Source organism: Abramis brama (genome assembly GCF_963993115.1).
Source record: "Abramis brama genome assembly, chromosome: 9".
NCBI lineage: Eukaryota > Metazoa > Chordata > Actinopteri > Cypriniformes > Leuciscidae > Abramis > Abramis brama.
The window spans coordinates 40848178-40866986 of record NC_139971.1 but is presented as its reverse complement, the minus strand read 5'-3'; the positions used below and the strand labels follow the sequence as shown (position 1 = coordinate 40866986).

General features: G+C 37.0%; 1 protein-coding gene across 1 annotated transcript in view; it reads left to right on the top strand.

Annotated features, from left to right (window-relative positions):
- Positions 1-1552: 1552 nt before the first annotated feature.
- kcnab1a (potassium voltage-gated channel subfamily A regulatory beta subunit 1a) overlaps positions 1553-18809 on the top strand; it is an 86854-nt gene continuing 69597 nt past the window's right edge. The window contains exon 1 of the mRNA XM_084125255.1: positions 1553-2039. Within this exon, the coding sequence (XP_083981381.1) occupies positions 1804-2039 (236 nt within the window). The 5' untranslated portion in view covers positions 1553-1803. The remainder of the gene's footprint in view (positions 2040-18809) is intronic.

Genomic DNA, 18809 nt, shown 5'->3' with positions numbered 1-18809 from the left:
TAAACATACAGAAAGATAATACAAATATAATTTCACTCACCAAGCTGTTACATGAAACAAATATCCATCCCTTCTTAAATGTCCGCGCCAGCGAGCGCGTTGGGCCGTTTAGTGAAACTGACGCAAATAACAGTTTAAATAAATAAAATAATGATTTAAACTATGTTTTGCTTCTGATATAAACATTTAGATTAAATATGCCATTCAAATTAATGGAGTTAAACACTTAAACATGAAATTATTACTGAGAAGTTACAACATTTTTATATTCAATCAATAGAAATATTTGTTGTGGATGCGATGCTTTTGAACACTTTTCCTGTGGCGTGCTGTGTTTTAATGTTTTAACCACAGAGATGATTGCTTATCATGATAATACCAGATTGTCTGAGAAAATAGTTTCGTGCAAATAATGCCCAAGGCCTATCTGTTTCCATTAAAAATATAAATCAATTAAAAATACAATTCGGCCAGTGGAAAAGATTGAGAAAAACTTTCACTGAAATGTATTTTACACTATTTGATTTATGTATTCAAAAACAAGGCAAGGATAGGCAACTACTTGATTTTTATTAATGTAGCCTAATGCGTCTTGTACCGTTAAACGTTATCACGTGGATGAATAATCATATGCAAATGATATGCAAATGAGGATCTGCATAGTAAAACTAGGCGTTGTAAGCTCCATATATGGTTATTTCGGGGTGTAGACGCATGTGCGCACAATCTTCCGCTGACTGGGATTTATAAAGTGAATTCTGCGCAGGTTCTGGCGTACGAACGGTTTTATAAGTCTGAATATTTTTTGTGTACGACATTTTTGGCTTTCAGGCGCACGTACATTTTTAGTAAGGTTCCTACGCACAGTTTTATAAATGAGACCCCAGGACAGTACCGTTACACCCCTATTGCACAATAAACATCGGGTTAATCAGGGATTAATCCTGCTCTGGGTTTATGGGGTGATGACAGAGAGTAAGTTATTTGTTCTCATTCATGAACTCTGTGCTCTTGGGAAAGTCCTGCAAGTGTGAAAATTCATCCGGGTTATTTATACGACTCCGTCTGTCTCCTAAAAATAAACAAACAAAAGCATACCTGACACCTACACCTCTGTAGATGACCCATTTTCCACCACCTCTAACCCTGAATGCACACTGCTATCCATCAATGCTTCGCTGTGGACTTTTCTGTCTCTCCTAAATTTGCGATATGTGTATGACTTTATCAGAGTCTGTCAGAGAGGGTGTATGGATTACTGTGTGTGTTTATTGGCTCGTCTCCATGGAATTCTGCCTGGGATGATCAAGCATGCTGATATATCTAGATATGGGAAAGAAAGTCTGTTCCAGAGGATTGTGGGAATGAGATGATGTCAAAGTTGTAGTTCCAGCACTAGCCGAGGGTCAGAGGTCGACTGTAGACTAGGTCTACCGTATCTGTGGAGGCATGAAAAACGTAGGGGATGAACGAGTGAGGGAGGGAGATAGAGAGAGGTGGAGCGACAGAGATGGAAAGGGTGGGAGAGCAGGGGGAGGGAGGGATGGAGGGAGAGTTACAGGCAGGGAAAATGTCCCAGATTCCCATGGTGTTTATTAGAGAGTGAAACCAAGAGTCGATCGACTGCAGTCAGATGTGTAACTGACAAGACGGTGAACAGAGAGAGAAATTCAATCAGAGGATATTCACGGGATTGTGGGGAAGAAGACATCCAGGTTGTTTTGTGGGATAAGTACTGAAGAAACAGGAGAAGTTTGTTTCCTGAAGGCCTGCTTGGACAGTGTATGGACGTGTCTGAGAGAGATGTACTTGTATAAAGCCACTTGTCCTGATATCCCCACTCCAAAGCAGAAGAGTTTGCAGAAGGAGAGGGGTCAGAGTCGCTGTGGGAAGCAGAACGCTGGAGGAAAACTTTATCCTCCGCTCGTGTGCCTCCGTTCCAAGTCTCAGGTGGAGCTAAAACATCTGGAGGAGTTCCTCAACGTACACACACTCTCATTACAGGATTCGGTCCGAGCCAGGACTGGCATGGCCTACAGGTACACACACACACAGTAAAGCGCAAAGAGTCCTTTACATACACACCAAATCCATTCAGTATGTCTTTGGGATTTCATTTGATTTCCTCATTTTGTGTTTCAGTTTACTTGTTTTACTTGAATTTATTTAAAGACCTTTTTGAAAGTTGTTATTAAATGAACTTATCAAGTGCTGAGAGTGGGTGGAAAGCGTCTTTTAAAACTCCTGTGACGTGCTGTTCCTCTTTTCGCCCACTTGTGGTTATATATCGTGTTCATCTTCTGAGTGACGTTGACAGATACCAGAAGATTTTTTTCATTGTTCTCATTTTTGCTCATTACCATTCTGCACATTTTTTGCACAAGCTCCCACAGGGAAATCAGGAACACTGATTGCCCCGAGTCAGAAGCTCTGATTTCTACTGGTATTTTGCTCATTTAGCGGACGCTTTTATCCAAAGATGCTGCAACAGAAGCGATTCATCCTAGGAGACAGTAACTGTAAAGTTCCAGAATTGCTCAGAAAACTACAAACACTGCTATAGATCATTCTAGCGCCTGCTCAAGGAATGTAAACCAAGAATATGTATTACTTTAGTCTTTAAGTATAAGACTATACTTAGCTGTTATTAGTACTGTAACTGTTTTTTAGTGTTTAGTGTTAAATCTATCAAATTAAATTTTTCATAAACTTAAACTTCTATGTCTTTTTTTAAGTTCACTTTTTAAACTTTTTGCCAAGTGTCATTATGACAGTTAGTTTATGTTGGAAATTTCATTTATTTACAGGTAATAAATGGATTATAACTATTGCATAAATATAATTTGGCACCATAAAATTCCCTAAAAATACAAAATATTGAATTAAAAACATTATCAAACTAAAATATAGTACATTCATTTCATTGGGGGGAAAAAATAGGTTATTTTTGCACTCACATGAGCAGCACCAACATATTTTACCCACAAATTCTCATTACTTTAAATGTTAAATTATTGTAGTTGGGTTAGGTGTCTTAGGTTTATTGTGAATTTGTTATGTAAATTGATTGTGTTTTCTATTTAGACTACTTATTTAAATATATTTAAGTATACTTAAATTAGAAAATATTGTTTGATTTTAAGAATTTTATATTATATTTTTTTCAATAAAAAAAGCCGTTCTTTAATGTCATTCACCATCATTTTGAGGCTCTTAATTATTATTATTATTTTTTTGTGTAATGTATCGGTTCAGGCTCCGTTTAGGCACCGGTACCGTTTTAAAAGTATCGATTTGGCACTGGTATCGAAAAAAACCCAAACGATACCCAACCCTATTCCTGGCTGACGTGGATGGTGTTAGAGCTTGCTGGATGGCTTTTATTAGTCTATTCATTTATTAGTGGGTTGATTGGTGGTTTTGGCTGTCCTCTCTGGGGTGAAGAGTTCCCCATGGGTCACAATGCTGGAAAACCAGTGACATCATGAGACAGTTTTGTCACACACATGTTTCGGACAAACCGATAATAGATAAAACATGGTGGTATGTATTGGACTTCAAGTTGGTGCTCTGGGTTGGAAGTGGACAGATGGTCCGAGTCGCTGTCAAGGAAGACTCTGACATAACAGGGTTGCTCTACTTTCTAATAACATATGGTATCTTAACAGGGCTGGAGGGCGTATTGGTTCAGCAACAGTGAATTGGAGTGGACTTTAAACGGTCTATTGCACTCTTTTCAGCCGCTTGAATGTCATTTATCGTAACTCTCTCTCTCTTTCAGCTCTCTATACACACAAATAAGCATGGATATATAAGAGTGTCCACATTCTTTGAATGTACTCTTTGTATTCATGTCGGTTTCATAAAAGAAAGTTTACATTTAAAGTGTTGTGGTGTAAGTAAAAGTTAATTAAAAAAATTCCTTACACCTTAGTGTGCACGTTACTTATTATTTTAATTGTTAAAAAATGAATACCATTTATTATGAATACATACATATCATTACTTTTTTTAGGAGTTGTCACCATGTGACATAAGAGTGTCCATGATAGCGCCATTTCTCTGAATGCACCTTTTGTATTCATGCTGGTTTCATAGAAATGTTACATTTAAAGTGTCATGTGGTGTAACCAGCAAGAAAAAAATTATTAATGTTTTCCTTACACCTTGAATACATGTGAGTGTGCAATTTTTTAAAATGGTTTTACATTTTTATTTTTTCCAAAACATCTATAATTATTAATTCATAAATATAATCTTTTTTTTTTTTAGGAGTGACACCATATGACATTTTACATGATATATAAGTGTCCACGATAAAGGAGTGGAATTTTCCAAAATCTGCGAAAAAAAATTCTCTTTGCCGATTTGCAAATTGGTTTCATAGAAACATTTAGATTTATTTTGGTGTTACCAATATTAAATTTTCCCTTCAATACATGCGAGTATGCACATCTTAATAAAAAAGGTTTTAAATAAAAAGTTAAAAAAATATTAACAAGCTGTCAAACATTTTTTATGTAATGCTTATCTTCAGGATAGTTAAATCACCCTTACATTATTTTACATAAAATTATTTTAGATATTTTTGGTGTGGCATTAATTCAGAAATAAAAAATGTGTTCATCATAGAAGAGGTGTATTCAAGTAATTATACGTATGAATTGAATTCCTTATATTTGCATACATGAATAGACAGGGCCATGTCCCATTTTGTGGCTTGCTTAAACAAGGGTTTCATCCAGGCCACAAGAACATCATGACCTGTCAGTCAGTGACGTGATGTTAACGGCTGACCTCAAACCCAATAAGTCCAATGACCTCATCCCGTTGCACTGTCAAAGTTGCACGTCGATGGCTGGAAACAGTTCCACAGGGAGGTCACAGTGCACTTCCAGGCATCTCAGATCCACAACACTAACCGAAAATGAAGCATTTACAATCTCTCGTGGCTGCCAAGTGGAGTGATTTACGTCCAAAGCCCTGCGGAAAAACTTTTATAGGACATAACCATAACATCTACATGTTGTACATTTATGGGCCGGCGTGGTGTTGCTATACACTTTTATGGACAAGTAATGCTGGTGATTAATATCTGTTTGTCAGTTGAGGGAATGCATTACATAATATTGACTGGAAAGAACTTTGGGGCATAATCTATTTGATCTATTTTCTGTCATCAGTTCATTTAATTACGACTCTGAGTTCTGTTCGGGGCATTGGGTTGTAGTTGTGGTTTCGGCCTGACTTATGGTTCTGACAGGTCAGTCTAGAAGATATTGTTTTACTACACTGTGTCACTAAATAAAGTTAACTTGTCCGGTTCAAGAAAACGGCCCTACCAAATACACCCACTCTCAATTGTTTTGTTTTCCAATGTTCTCAATGCTTTGGCTTATTCTGTCACTTTAAGAATTTGGAGATGAATATTTGATTCTCTTTGTCTTGCTGTGTCTGTCCTCATAATGCCTTTGCCGTGTGCATACACAAGTACAGAAACAAGAGAAACGGCCTCATATCACCTCTCTCCGCCTCCTCCACAGGTTAAATTTCTTCCTGGTCTTGCACGGTCTTAACACAAACTATGTTAAATGGGCCAGTTTCGAAATCACCAAGAAAGTGCCAGTCACTGATAATTTATTCATCCTGGAAAGCTGATAAATGATTGAGGAACGATCACCATGTGTCCTCATTAAATACTTAATTGCCCTTGCAATTAGATAAGGGATAAACCTGTGACACTGCGTCTCAAACGGGCCTGAAGGGAGAGGCAGGGTCATGGTGTGCGTCTCAATCAGATCCCTAGTTCAGTAGTCAGGGCACTGATCAGGGAGTCGGCCTATTTTAACGATCTAAACTCATGGTCTAAAGCGCACGGCGCAAGTTCACTTTTGCTAGTTTAACGACGGGAAAAATGGTTGCATGGTCTAAAAGGGTTGTCCCTATTCTCATAATGAGTAATGGGTGTGTTTTGGGATTTACGTGCGTTAAACCAATCAGAGTCTCATCTCCCATTCCCTTTAAATGCCAGTTGCGCTCGCACCATGGCGGATTCGCTATTTACATGACGGAATTTGATAGTGGAAAGACCGAACGCGTCTCCAGAGCGCAAACGGATCTGCTCGTGCGCGAGGTAAAAGTGCGCAAGCAGAACATCTACGGGACAAGCCGGATTCCACCATATCTTTATGTACACAATAATAATATTTTACATTGTTACAATCTTTTACATTACATCTTTTACATTGTCCCTGTGTGTTTAATAAGCAAAGTGTACGCGTGTTGTGGACCCGCCTATAGGCGCACATTACCAACGCGCTCTTTAAATAACAAAAAAAATACAGCGCCATTGACTTTAGAGTCAGTTGGTCAATGGTGTAGTCTATTTCTGTTGCCTCAAAATAGCAACGCGCCAACAATGCGCCAGAACACACCTCGTTTTCAGACAAGTTTTCAGACCGATTTCAGCTGCAGCTTCAGCATCTATTTATAATGTAGGGGCGGAGCTTCAGATTCTAGAGAGCATTTGATTGGACAGAAAATCTCATGAGAAGCTGCAGTGCAGAGTGATGTCATCAAAATCATTGATTCATATTGGCAGAAGTGAGAGACTGTAAGCTTTGAATGCTTATATCTTTTAAATGTGAATTTTGTCTTTGTTTTGGAGGACACTAGCTAATAGATAACAGTAAGACTAACATATTCATACTAAATGCCCAAAAACTTACATGGGGACTTTAAGGGCTGTTTTAGTGCACTGAAACATTCGCTCCCTAAAAAGTCCCACAATGCACAGTGAAAACAAGGGAGCATCAATGCTAATGTTCCATTATCTTCATGTTGCCAGAAATAGTTGTCAGTGTCCCAATGTATAGTGATCCATGGTCCTTACCAGTGCCCGAATTTGTGTACACGATACACTGATTCACGAGCTAGGGAACCAATTGAGACGCACCCATTGATAGACCGTATGAGTCCAACCACGTTCAAACAAGATAAATCAAAACACACTACTAGTTTTGACTGGTGCTTAATTGCAAATGAAATATTATGTGTTTTATTTAGGGAGTATTTTATGAACTGGCCTTAAAAGGTGAGGTCTCCAATCCATGCGTCTCTAACAGCACCAAACAGAATTGTAAAATTAATCCAAACCGTTTCCCCAAACCCTCCCCCGCACATCTTCCATTGTCACGGCCAAACTCATGCCATTGGTTAGGCCAGAAGTTTACATGTTGGGCCGCTCGAGCAAACAGAGCCACAGGTTGTTTTAGAAACAGCTGTCTCTGCCTCGCTGCCCAGACAATTACTTAACTGGCAGCGTTTAAAGGCTCCATTTAAGGGAATTGATTTCAAAACTGCCTTGTAAGCCAACATAATGTCATCCCTAATGAGTTTTAGAGATATCCGAGTGAATATTTAATGACTGCAGTGCTTATTCCACTCTAAAAATGTAATAAAAAGTCAGAGTCATTGGATTTGAATGTAGCTTAATGACTTTCTCTGTATAATGGATGAGAATGCTTTATAGTATGTCTAAACATTAAAGTGAGATAAGAGAATATATCATATATACATTTAGTTGCTTTTACAAAATGAGTAACATTATACTTTAAATTTTCATGCTAAGAATATACATCTATAAAGTTGTCCTCATAGGTTAAATTAATAATTTTGTCATGTACCAAGTTGGTAGGTTCTGGATACAGTCATTTATAGCAGTTATTATGCACTTTTATAACGCAATTGTGATTTGATTTTGATTCACTATAAAAGAATCAGAATCAAGACTAAATCAAATCGAGAGCTTGTGAATAAAATCTAATGAAGAAATGTGAATTGATACCCAGCCCTGTGAATGCATCACCCATACCAACTATGGAAAACGACTCTACCGTTCAAAAGCTTGAGGTCATTAAGATGCTTTTTTAAAAGAAATTAATACTTTAATTAAGCAACCTATTATGCCCCTTTTTACAAGATATAATATAAGTCTCAGGTGTCCCCAGAACGTGTCTGTGAAGTTTCAGCTCAAAATACCCCACAGAACATTTATTTTACCATATTGCATTATATTTTACCAGTTTATTATCTGTATGTGTTTTAAAGCCATATCAGACTCAGTTTAAACTTCTGATATATGGTTTTCTGAGTGCGCACATCCGAAGGACGCTGAATGTCAGACGGCGCGTCCCGTGATTATTAAACTAAGATCTCTGTCCTGTCTTATTGCGCTTAACTTGTCAAAAACACACAAAGTTCACTTAAGGCGAGACACGGCAGGCAAAAACATCGGGTTTTTTTTACTGGTCAATTTTGAGATTTTTGGATATTTGTCTTCAATAACATGTCTTCTTTCAGACTTGTGGTGAAAAAAAGTCTGAAATACACATTTAGGTCTTTATTTTACTACACTTTGTCTGTTTGCGTCTGTAGATTTCTCATAAATTCAACAAAAGTTGGCGTTATTAATCAACACGCTGCTCCGCGATCTCTGTCTGCTCTCTGTCATCACATGCACCGTTAGAAAGCTCTCTCTCTCTCCTGTACAATCCTGTCGGATCCAAATATGGTCATTTCCTTTTTATCAGCAACCAGTCGTGAAAGTAAAAGGGCTGAATGCGCAATCTCATTGGCTGATGATAAATCTTTAAAGCCTGTTTTCTCAAAATGACTTTTCTCTCATTCTCCAAGTCCGAAATCTCCACTTCAGTAGCACCGATATACACCAAACTTTCCAGTCTTGTACCTAGTTATATTATGAAGACATTTACAGAGGGATTTGTAAATATATTATTCCTAGCCTGATTTATATAACATTTTATTCCAAAAAACATGGCGAAAATCATTTTTTTAAGGCTATTGACAGTATATTCTGATTTACAGGATAACAAAAGTAGATATCCATAAATCCCTCTGTAATTTTTTTCCATATAATATGTGAACGCAATGAAAAAATTATTTTTAACCTGGCTTTATCTAATACTCAGATTTCGTTTTTTAAAATATATGCAAATTAGCGCATATTTTATTAGATATTGTCTAATTTGCATATTTAAACAATAAATTACAGAAAACATTTTTTTCTCATCTTAATGTAAGTAATCAACTGGGAAAGTTTCATGGTGATATCTGCTAGTTAAAGATTTTACACTATTCACCTGTAGTGTCTCGCCTTAAAAACGTGTCTGTGAACGTAAAAACCATGGAATGAAATCACACGTGTATATTAGATCTGTGTATTAAAGTGACAACAGTGTAATATACATTACCTACTGCTATATATGCTGCATACAACATGGTATGGTGACACCAGAGGCTTATATTACAAATTATAAAAAGGGGCATAATAGGTCCCCTTTAAAGTGAAAGCAGTGTAATATACAGTACTTACTGCTGTATATGCTGTTAATATGAATCAAACAACAGAAAATCACTCCCTGCTCTTGACTGAATAACTTTAGCAGCTTTAATAAAAATACATTTCTTTCTTGAATGCTGCTGTTAAATGCTCTGTCGAGGAGATAAACATGACGGTGCACAGCTCACGGAGGGGCGGAGCTAAGATAATAGGACGGAGTCTGTCACCAGTTGTGGGCGGAGCCTGTGTTATGTGACATCACATTGCATAGAAACTGCAAATGGCTTGTTCTGAGAGACTGCTTATGATTTATGGGGATTCAAAAAAAGGTGTGGGTGAATTTTTACCATTATAGGGTGGTTGTGTACACACATTTATGTTCAAACACCATGTAAAAGTGAATTTTGCATAATAGGTCCCCTTTAAAAGTGATAGTTAAGACATTTGTAATGTTTACAAAAGATTTATATTTCAGATAAATGCTTTTCTATCAAAGAATCCTAGAAAAAATTGTGTATCACGATTTCCAAAAAATAGTAAGCAGCACAACTGTTTTAAACATTGATAATAATAATGATAATAATACGTTTCTTGAACACCAAATCATCATATTAGAAGGATTTCTGAAGAATCAAGCGACACTGAAGACTGGAGTAATGGCTTCTTTGAGAATGGTACTGTACGTGTATGAGTGTGTATGAGAAGCGAAGTGAAGGATCTTGTATTAAGAACTATTAATAATGCGATTAGATAGCACTGTCTTTGTCCAGTAACAATGCTGACTAGATGTTGCTTAGTAAGTATTGATGTTGGAGGAATGTCCGTCAGTGATGTGATCATGGCATCGGGTTTTAAACACGATCAATAATGCAGCCGTCAGTTTCAGATCACGTAAACCTGGCGGATCGCTCCCTGTCTCTCTCTTTGACATTCCTCTCTCACACTCTCTCTCCTTCTCAATCACTTTATGGGAATAGTCCTTTATTTATATAACCTCTGACACATAAACACGAGAGCAGATGCACAGACGTTATGTAATCCAACAAGGGACGGACGCTGCTGGAGTTTCCCTGTTAAAGATCTCTGTGTTCGTGGTATTTTCCAATCATCTGCTTTGTTAGCTCATTACTATTTCAGCTTTATTAAAGCTTTCTGTCACTGTTTTGACATTCAAACCTCCTGCATGTTCATTATTAACCAAACCGTCTGACCGTCTCGTGGTAATTGAGATGTTCACACACCCATGACAGGTTCACCTCAGGCGAAGATAGATCCTTCAGAAACCCGGTGTAAGCATTCAACGCTCTTCCACTGTAAAAGAGAAACAGACTTTGCTTTGAACAAACTGAGAGAGACAAAATGCTAGAACCCCAAGACCCTTTTCAACATCCATAAAAGGCAATTAATCTTCATAGAGACTCATCAGAAGGTGAGCAGATGGAGATTGATGGAGGGATTGGCGGTAACAGTATCTTTTCTACTACCTGCGCAGTGATGGATGTGTGTGTGTGTGTGTGTGTGGGTGTGTGTTATGGCAAACACTGCAGTTGAGCTCAGAAATGAGAGCAGTTGTAACTGTTCACCAACAGGGGGCGATATAACTCTCAATGGTCACGCTTTACTTGGTTGCATGTACACTGATGATGTGAGTTTTCACAGTTAAATTGGGAATGCATCTCATCAGACTGTTAGATATCACTTTTTGTTGCACTAAATATATTTATATTTGCCAGTTGGGAGGATCACTGTATAATTTACAATAGCAAAATGGACATTCTAACACATTTGGGATTTGATCCTCATTCATTCATAAAGAATTGTAGAGTTTTCACCATTCACATTTTTGATGTCAGTGAGATATTTCTGACTCTTCTGCTCACCAAGGCTACATTTATTTGATCAAAAAGTACAGTAAAAACAGTAATATTGTCAATATATTACAATTTTAAACAACTAATTTCAAATGTAATGACGAAGCGGAACTTTCCGTAGCTTCAGTGTCACTCGATCCTTCAGAAATCATTCTAACGCTCTGATTTGCTGCTCAGGAAACATTTCTGAAATATGAGATCGGAGAGCCACTTTTTGACCACAACACATGAGAGCATGAGTGTGTGTGTGTATGTGTGTGTGTGTGAGTCGCTCCACCTTTTAATCAAATACATAATCCAATAATGTTCAAATGTAGGCAGACACACTTCCAGTCTTGCTCTCTGTCTCATCAGCCTTGTACTGCACTTATCCTACTGTCAGTGTGTGTGAGAGAGACAGTGACTGAAGCTGTCAATCCTGAGGGACAAGAGGGAGCCAGAGGACCGATGAGAGCATTGCCTTTGAGAACGCCTGCAGTATTTACTGTATTCTGTGAGTCAGGCAGAGAGTGAGGGGAAATATGTATCGCCCACACACACACACACACACACACACACACACACACACACACACACACACACACACACACACACACACACACACACACACACAGGGCTACTTTATCCTGTCCCACTCTGCATTGCTGTGGCAACGTCACATTGAGCCCTTTCATTCACCCTTTGACAACACAATCTGTTTCACCCACTCTCCTCTCGTTTACTTTTCCTCGCTTTCCTCTTGCTCTCTTTTTCGGTCTGTCAAACATGGACATGTCTTTGTTATTCTGTGTCTATACACATGCATACATCTGTAGATGTGTGTGATTGATGTAATAGTGCAGGTTAATTCAAACGCTGATCGAAATCTCTCTCTGTCTCCTTCACTAAACGTGTAAATATACGAACTGGAAATGCTTACAGTGCTGGTCAGAATTATTTCCCTTGGTAAATATGATCAAAGATGGCTGTAAAAAATAGATCTGCATTGTTTATCCTTTTGATATTTTATAAAAAAAAAAAAAAGCAAAAATCTAACCAGTCAGCAAACACTTTTGGTTTAGCAAACACGCGGTTTGGTTCATACAGGGATAAAAAAGCCCAGTGTAAAATGAAATACTCTGCTGTGTCTTTAATACTGTGGGCTTAATTTTCTGCCAGAGGTCCTGGACATCTTGATCAGATACATGGCATCAGGATTCGATTAAATACCAACAGATAAAAAATCAAAACCTGACAGCCTGTGCTAGAAATCTTATAACGTGTTTGGATCTTCTAACAGGACAGTGATCCAGAAACAAACTCAAAATCAACACAAAAACTGAATTAAAGGGATACTTCACCACTGGCAAAATGGGCTTTTAATAAAACTTGGCTGCTTATGCAGTAGATAAGTGGAAATAAATGAAAAAAAGGATTTTGTCTTCCCTGTTGCCCTGTTAGGAAGGAAAACTTCAGCACCCATAATGCACTGGGCATGTTGCCGTCCAAGGCCACTCCCACCAGTCTGCTATAGATCCGCTTACCAGTCAAATACTGCCTTGCTTTAGTAGGAAATACTTCTTAGCAAACTTTTAGTTATAATGGTGTTGACTTGTGTTGTTCCCGGGTGCAAGAGTTCATGTTGAGTTACTTTCGGTTTCCAGTGACGGATCCAGGCGTTTAGGCAGTGGAGAAGAAGAAGCGCCAACATGGATCTGGGAATATGGAGGAATGGCCTCTGATCTCGTCAGGTGTTCTCCAAACTCATCAGGCATTATAGGAGGAGACTCAGAGCTGTTATCTTGGAAAAAGTATTTAATAAAAGGGGGCAAATAATTGTTTCCAATGTGCTTTGGAGAAATGTGATTTTTTTTTCTTCCCCACTTTCAATTCTTTTACTTCAATAAAAGGTTAGATTTTTGCTTTTTAAAAAAAAAATCAAATATCAAAAGGATAAAAGGATAAACAATGTAGATCTATTTTTTACTGCCATCTTTGATCATATTTACCAAGGGAGCAAATAATTCTGACCAGCACTGTAAGTCCACTGGTTACGTGCTTCAGATAGCATTATCTGTGTGTGTGTACACACTTTGCCCTGCTCTCTGTCCTCAGATTACACTTTTATAATGTCAATTCTGATTGGACGAGCCACGTTTGAAGCCGTTACAAACCCGTTGGATGCACACCTGTGATCACTCTCTGTTACTATGTGCCAAGCTGCGGTGTTGCTTGGCAACAGTAAACAGCCTAGAGACTAATTAACTATCATTAACTATCATTATGTTGTGGAATAATTACATTAATATATGAACATGTTGAACAAATGGCTGTTGACTCCATTATACATTTCTAGCATAAGAATTACATTATACATTGTTAGCATATTTATTTTTTGATTTTATATGCATATATTAATAAAATATTTACAATCTTTACAATTAACAGTACATTTGCCATCATCTAATGCTCACTTAAGATTAATATTTAAAATTTGTATGTACAGTATAGTATTTGAATAACGCTGTTAAATGTAATCTTTTTTAAATCTAAATATTGTGATGCCTAAATTCAGTTGTAGCATATTTAAAATGATTGATTTTAGTTTTTAGTGTTTTATACACACGCGCACACACACACACACACGCACACACACACACACACACACACACACACACACACACACACACACACACACACACACACACACACACACACACACACACTATAAATGCCAACACAATCAGTTGAGGCTTTCATTTATATTTCTTAATAAGTACCTGAGTTATGAGCAGGTAGTCTGCATTAAAATGATCCTGTTCTCTCTTTTCAAACACACTCTCTCTATCATTATTACTGCCATGTTTCTGTTCTCTGTTCTTCCTCTCATTAAACTCTATACAGATGAAGGTCACTATAACGCCACTATAGTTGTGTGTGTCCATCATCACATGTTAGCGACTGAGTTCACTAGATCTGCTCTGGCTCTGAGTTCATCTGAAGGTGAACTTCTCATTTGTTAGTAGATTCACAATATAAATCATAAGATTTCATTTTATTTTAAGAGAGGATAGGTCGTTTTTTAAATGTGTTTGAAAGAAGTCTTTTATGCGCAGCTGTAACCGGTTAAGCAGTAATATTGTGAAATATTATTACAATTACTGTTTTCTGTATGAATATATAGTAAAGTATATTTATTCCTGTGATCAAAGCTGAATTTTCGGCATCATTACTCCAGTCACATGATCCTTCAGAAATCACTCTAATATGATGATTTGATGCTCAAGAAACATTTCTGATTGTTGTAAACTGTTGTGCTGCTGCTTAATGTTTTATGGAAATAGGACTTTCATGATTCTTTGATGAATAGACTGTGCAAAATCTTTATTATATTCATAATTTTTAAGCCAGTCAGTACAAAAATCTCACTGGATTATAACAATTAATGGCAAAATTAATGTTTGGAAATGTAAACTGATGTTTCCCACTGACACACTACAGCAAAAGAAATAAATAACTGACTTAAAACCATTTTTTTTGGTGAAAATACTAATGTACCTAAGACTTTTGCACAGTACAGTATATCCTAAAGCGAAAGATACCTGTTGTGAAAACTCCACCTCTTTTGATTTATTTAAAGGGGTGGTATAATGCCCTTTTAACAAGATGTAAAATAAGTCTCTGATGTCCCCTCTGAGTGTGTATGTGAAGTTTTAGCTCAAAATACCCCAGAGATATTTTTATACAGCATGTTAAAGTTGTCAATTTTTGAGGGTGAGCAAAAACGCGCTGTTTTTATGTGTCCCTTTAAATGCAAATGAGCTGCTGCCCCCGGCACAGGGGGCGGAGCTTCAAGAGCTCGTGTGTGTTAGCAGCTCTGACTACCTCACAGAGACATGCACTGAAAATATTATATTATATTTGAAATAAATAACTTTTAGCCTTTTTATGTTCAAACCGGAGTCGGACAAAGATGAAGAAGTGACAACATGTAGAAGCAACAGGACATTTCTGAATGGTTAGTTGATGAATTTATGAAGCTGATGTGTAGTTATCTAATCTCATTGATTAGCATATTCTGTCATGATAATCTATAAATCGTGTTCAGGGGGCGGGGTTTATGTAAATTTAGGGTTAGTGATGTCACTAACCCATGAAGAAGCTCATTGTAGTCTCTACCAGTCGTTTGTTGTAGTCCTTAAAAACGATTTCTGTAAAAGCAAATATCTCCCTTTGCTTTGAACTTTGAGCGTTGTAACTTTGCAGATGTTGTTTATGCTCAAACAGCAACATTACACACTAACTAAAGTTAGAAAAGTCAAATCATAATCAACCTTTAAAGTAATTTTCCCCCTTTGGGCTGTTATATGGTTCTGATGATATTGGTCCAGGTGTTGTTTTAAACCCCTCGCGTCCCTCTATCTCTCCCTCTCTCTCTCTCTCTCTCTCTCTCTCTCTCTCTCTCTCTCTCTCTCTCTCTCTCTCTCTCTCTCTCTCTCTCTCTGTATGTTATAGTACAGTGTATTCCATAATTACACCCGTGAGATCACACACCTCTCGTTACACTGTCCCTCCTCATTACGCTGAAGTGTGTGTGTGAGAACGGCTGTGTTTGTGTGGGATGCTGATGACGGGATCTCTGAAAGCTGATCCAGTATTCAGTGTGAGGAGGTCAGGCTCTCTGAGCATCTGTCCTCTTACACCCGTTTAGTCTGGAGAAATGCAGTGTAATCTCTTCCTCATAATCGCTCACACTTCAAGGCCACTGGACACGATTATGCATTATTCTGCCTTTTCAGCTTGCAAACAAAACATTTCGCAGCTTTCAGGGAGAAATAAAAGGTTCAGCTGCCGTTGCCTCTAATGCCTCACAGCCAGGGAATGCAAACAGAAAATTAAATTAAATGAAGTCTCCAATTAAATGATGCTGTAGTTTGCTTATACAGGACACAGTTTTCAACGTGCATTGACTATTTATGTTTGAATTGCAGAGATTCAGGCATTGGTTTATAGTAATAATATAATATTGTCACATGTTGGCTATCTCTCTTTCATCATTATGCATAAATTATTTAATCACAAAGAAAAATATTTGTGATTAACCCCCCCCCCCCATGATAATTATGTTAATTACCAGTATAGTTTAAGGTGAAGCACATATTTGTTCAAGTAGGCCAATTAACATTATATCACTTAATGAATTACAGTATTATAGAGTAAGTTGTAAAATATACAGGCACCAAATTGTAAAATCCTGAGTTTTTGCTGATTGAATGAAGCTCTAATATTCTGCCGTTATTAAACGTTTGTAAAAATGAACTTTGTCAATTCTGTGTTTTAAGTTTAAATCAAACATTTAATAAAACATAATTTTAGAGAAAGTATCATTTTTATTTTGCTGACTGTGCTTCTGCTACTGTTGTTAAAATAACCTCTTAATCTGCAGCTCTTAATGTGGCCATTATCGAATGCACTCATTCAATCCCAGAATGCACCACAATACACTCAACGGCTAGAGAATACGCATAACGCATTGTGAGAATCGCGTGCCGAATGAATTCCCGGGTCAGACCAGTAGATGGCGCCGCATCCCTCCATCCGTTTTCCACAGCGCTGGTCCAATGTGGGTACAACATAATATCATACGGGTATAAATCCCTTTTAAAATGATTATTAAATTGTTTAATTAAGGTTTATACATACTGGTTTCCACTGGAGCTGCCAGTTTGCCAAGTTTCAAATAATTATTAAAAAGCAAGTATAAACTGTGCAAAAGGGGCACCGAATTCACTCATTCGTTTTCTCAACTGGACTATATTAGTGAACTAATGTAGGGAATAGTGAATGAGGGGCGATTTCAGACACAGTTTGTGCTTCTTCTTCACTTGTTTTTGGATTCAGAGATTCTTTTCTCTTTATGAAGATGTGTAATAGCGCCCCTTATCGTATAACAGTCAAAACATGGATTGCCGGAAAGTTCCGTCAATGGCGGGGAAAGAGTTAATGAATTTAACTTGAGTTAATGAATTTTTATTTATTTATTTTTTACAGGGAATAATTTTTTTATACCATGTATAAATATAAGCTTTCAAAATAAGTCTCTAATTGTGCACAGTATAATTAAAATTTCATTGTGAAATGCATCATTATTTTATTTAAAATGGATAGTCGCATTAGAAATACCATTAAAATGCCAAATGAACAAATATTTGCATGGTGTTGAATACAGATGCAATTTCATTTATGGAATGTAAACTTCATCACGTACATTAATAACCTGGATAAAAGTGTTGTTTTATATCTCCTATTTAATATTTTTTACCAATCTGCATCTCCTTGAATTAAAGATATGCTAGAGTTAGACTTTGATCTGTCACTTTGATTTATGTCATCATAAAAAACACAATGGCGTATAGAGGCAGTCGTATAGAATTATAGGACAAGGTCACCATAGCCATGGTGGTTTTAATGTAACATCACGTCATGTGTAGCTGGAGATGTGTAGTGGACACCAGAATCTGATGTCCTCTGTCAGAGAGCAGAGAGAAGGGTTGTGTTTGCAGAATCAATGACAGTATAGAGAGGGGTGAGAAACAGATAAAGAGAGAGACAAATGGTCTCAGGGGAGAGATGATGAAGTTACGCGAGGTCAGAAAGCAGGTAATTTAAGAAGCTCCCCAGGCGATGTGTGTGTGTGTGTGTGTGTCTGAAGATTTCTTTCTGCTTCTGTCTGTCAAAGTTTGATACATGTCTCAATGCTTGTCTTCTTTTCAGTGGAGTAATGAAAAGTTTACAAACCAGTAATCCAGTTTTGTGTGTGTGTGTGTGTGTGTGTGTGTGTTGCCAAGGAACTGATTCTGTTGCTCAGTGTTGATTGAGTTTGAGAAATAAGTAGGCTTATATAGAATTGGTTAAGATAAATACACTCTCAGTGAAAAAATGGTACAAAAGTTGTCACATCAGTTCCTTTTCAAAAGATACTTCAGTGCTAATATGCACCTTTAAGATATTAATATGCAGCCTTCAGGGGTAAAAAAAAGTTTTTGTTTTTTTTGTATATACAATGAGAAATAAGGATGATAAGATTTTTTTTCCCTGCCCTGACAATATTTTTAAAAATACTATTTTTAGTATTAAAGCTGCCGTCGGCAACATTTTTTTGTATATTTTTTTTATGTTTATGTTTATGTATAAAATTTCCCTTAAAAAAAAAAAAAAAAAATTTTTTTCGTCTCGACCAGACGCTTCCAAAGAGCCCGGTGCCCGCCGGATCCGTCGAGGTTTCGCCGAGAATTTTAACATTTTTAAAATTTGGAAAATTTCCCTTCCAACTACGAGCTTTTTAACTGCAGCAATTTTCTTTTCTTTTCTTTTCTTTTCTTTTCTTTTCTTTTCTTTTCTTTTCTTTTCTTTTCTTTTCTTTTCTTTTCTTTTCTTTATTCTGGGAATATTTTAATGGCCCCACCACAAAACTTATACATTTTAAATTTTGTATAAAAATACTTTATCTTTGTCTTTTATTTTAATTTATTTTAATTTAATTTAATTCATTTTTTTCTGAGAATATTTTACTGGCCCCACCACAAAACTTATAAATG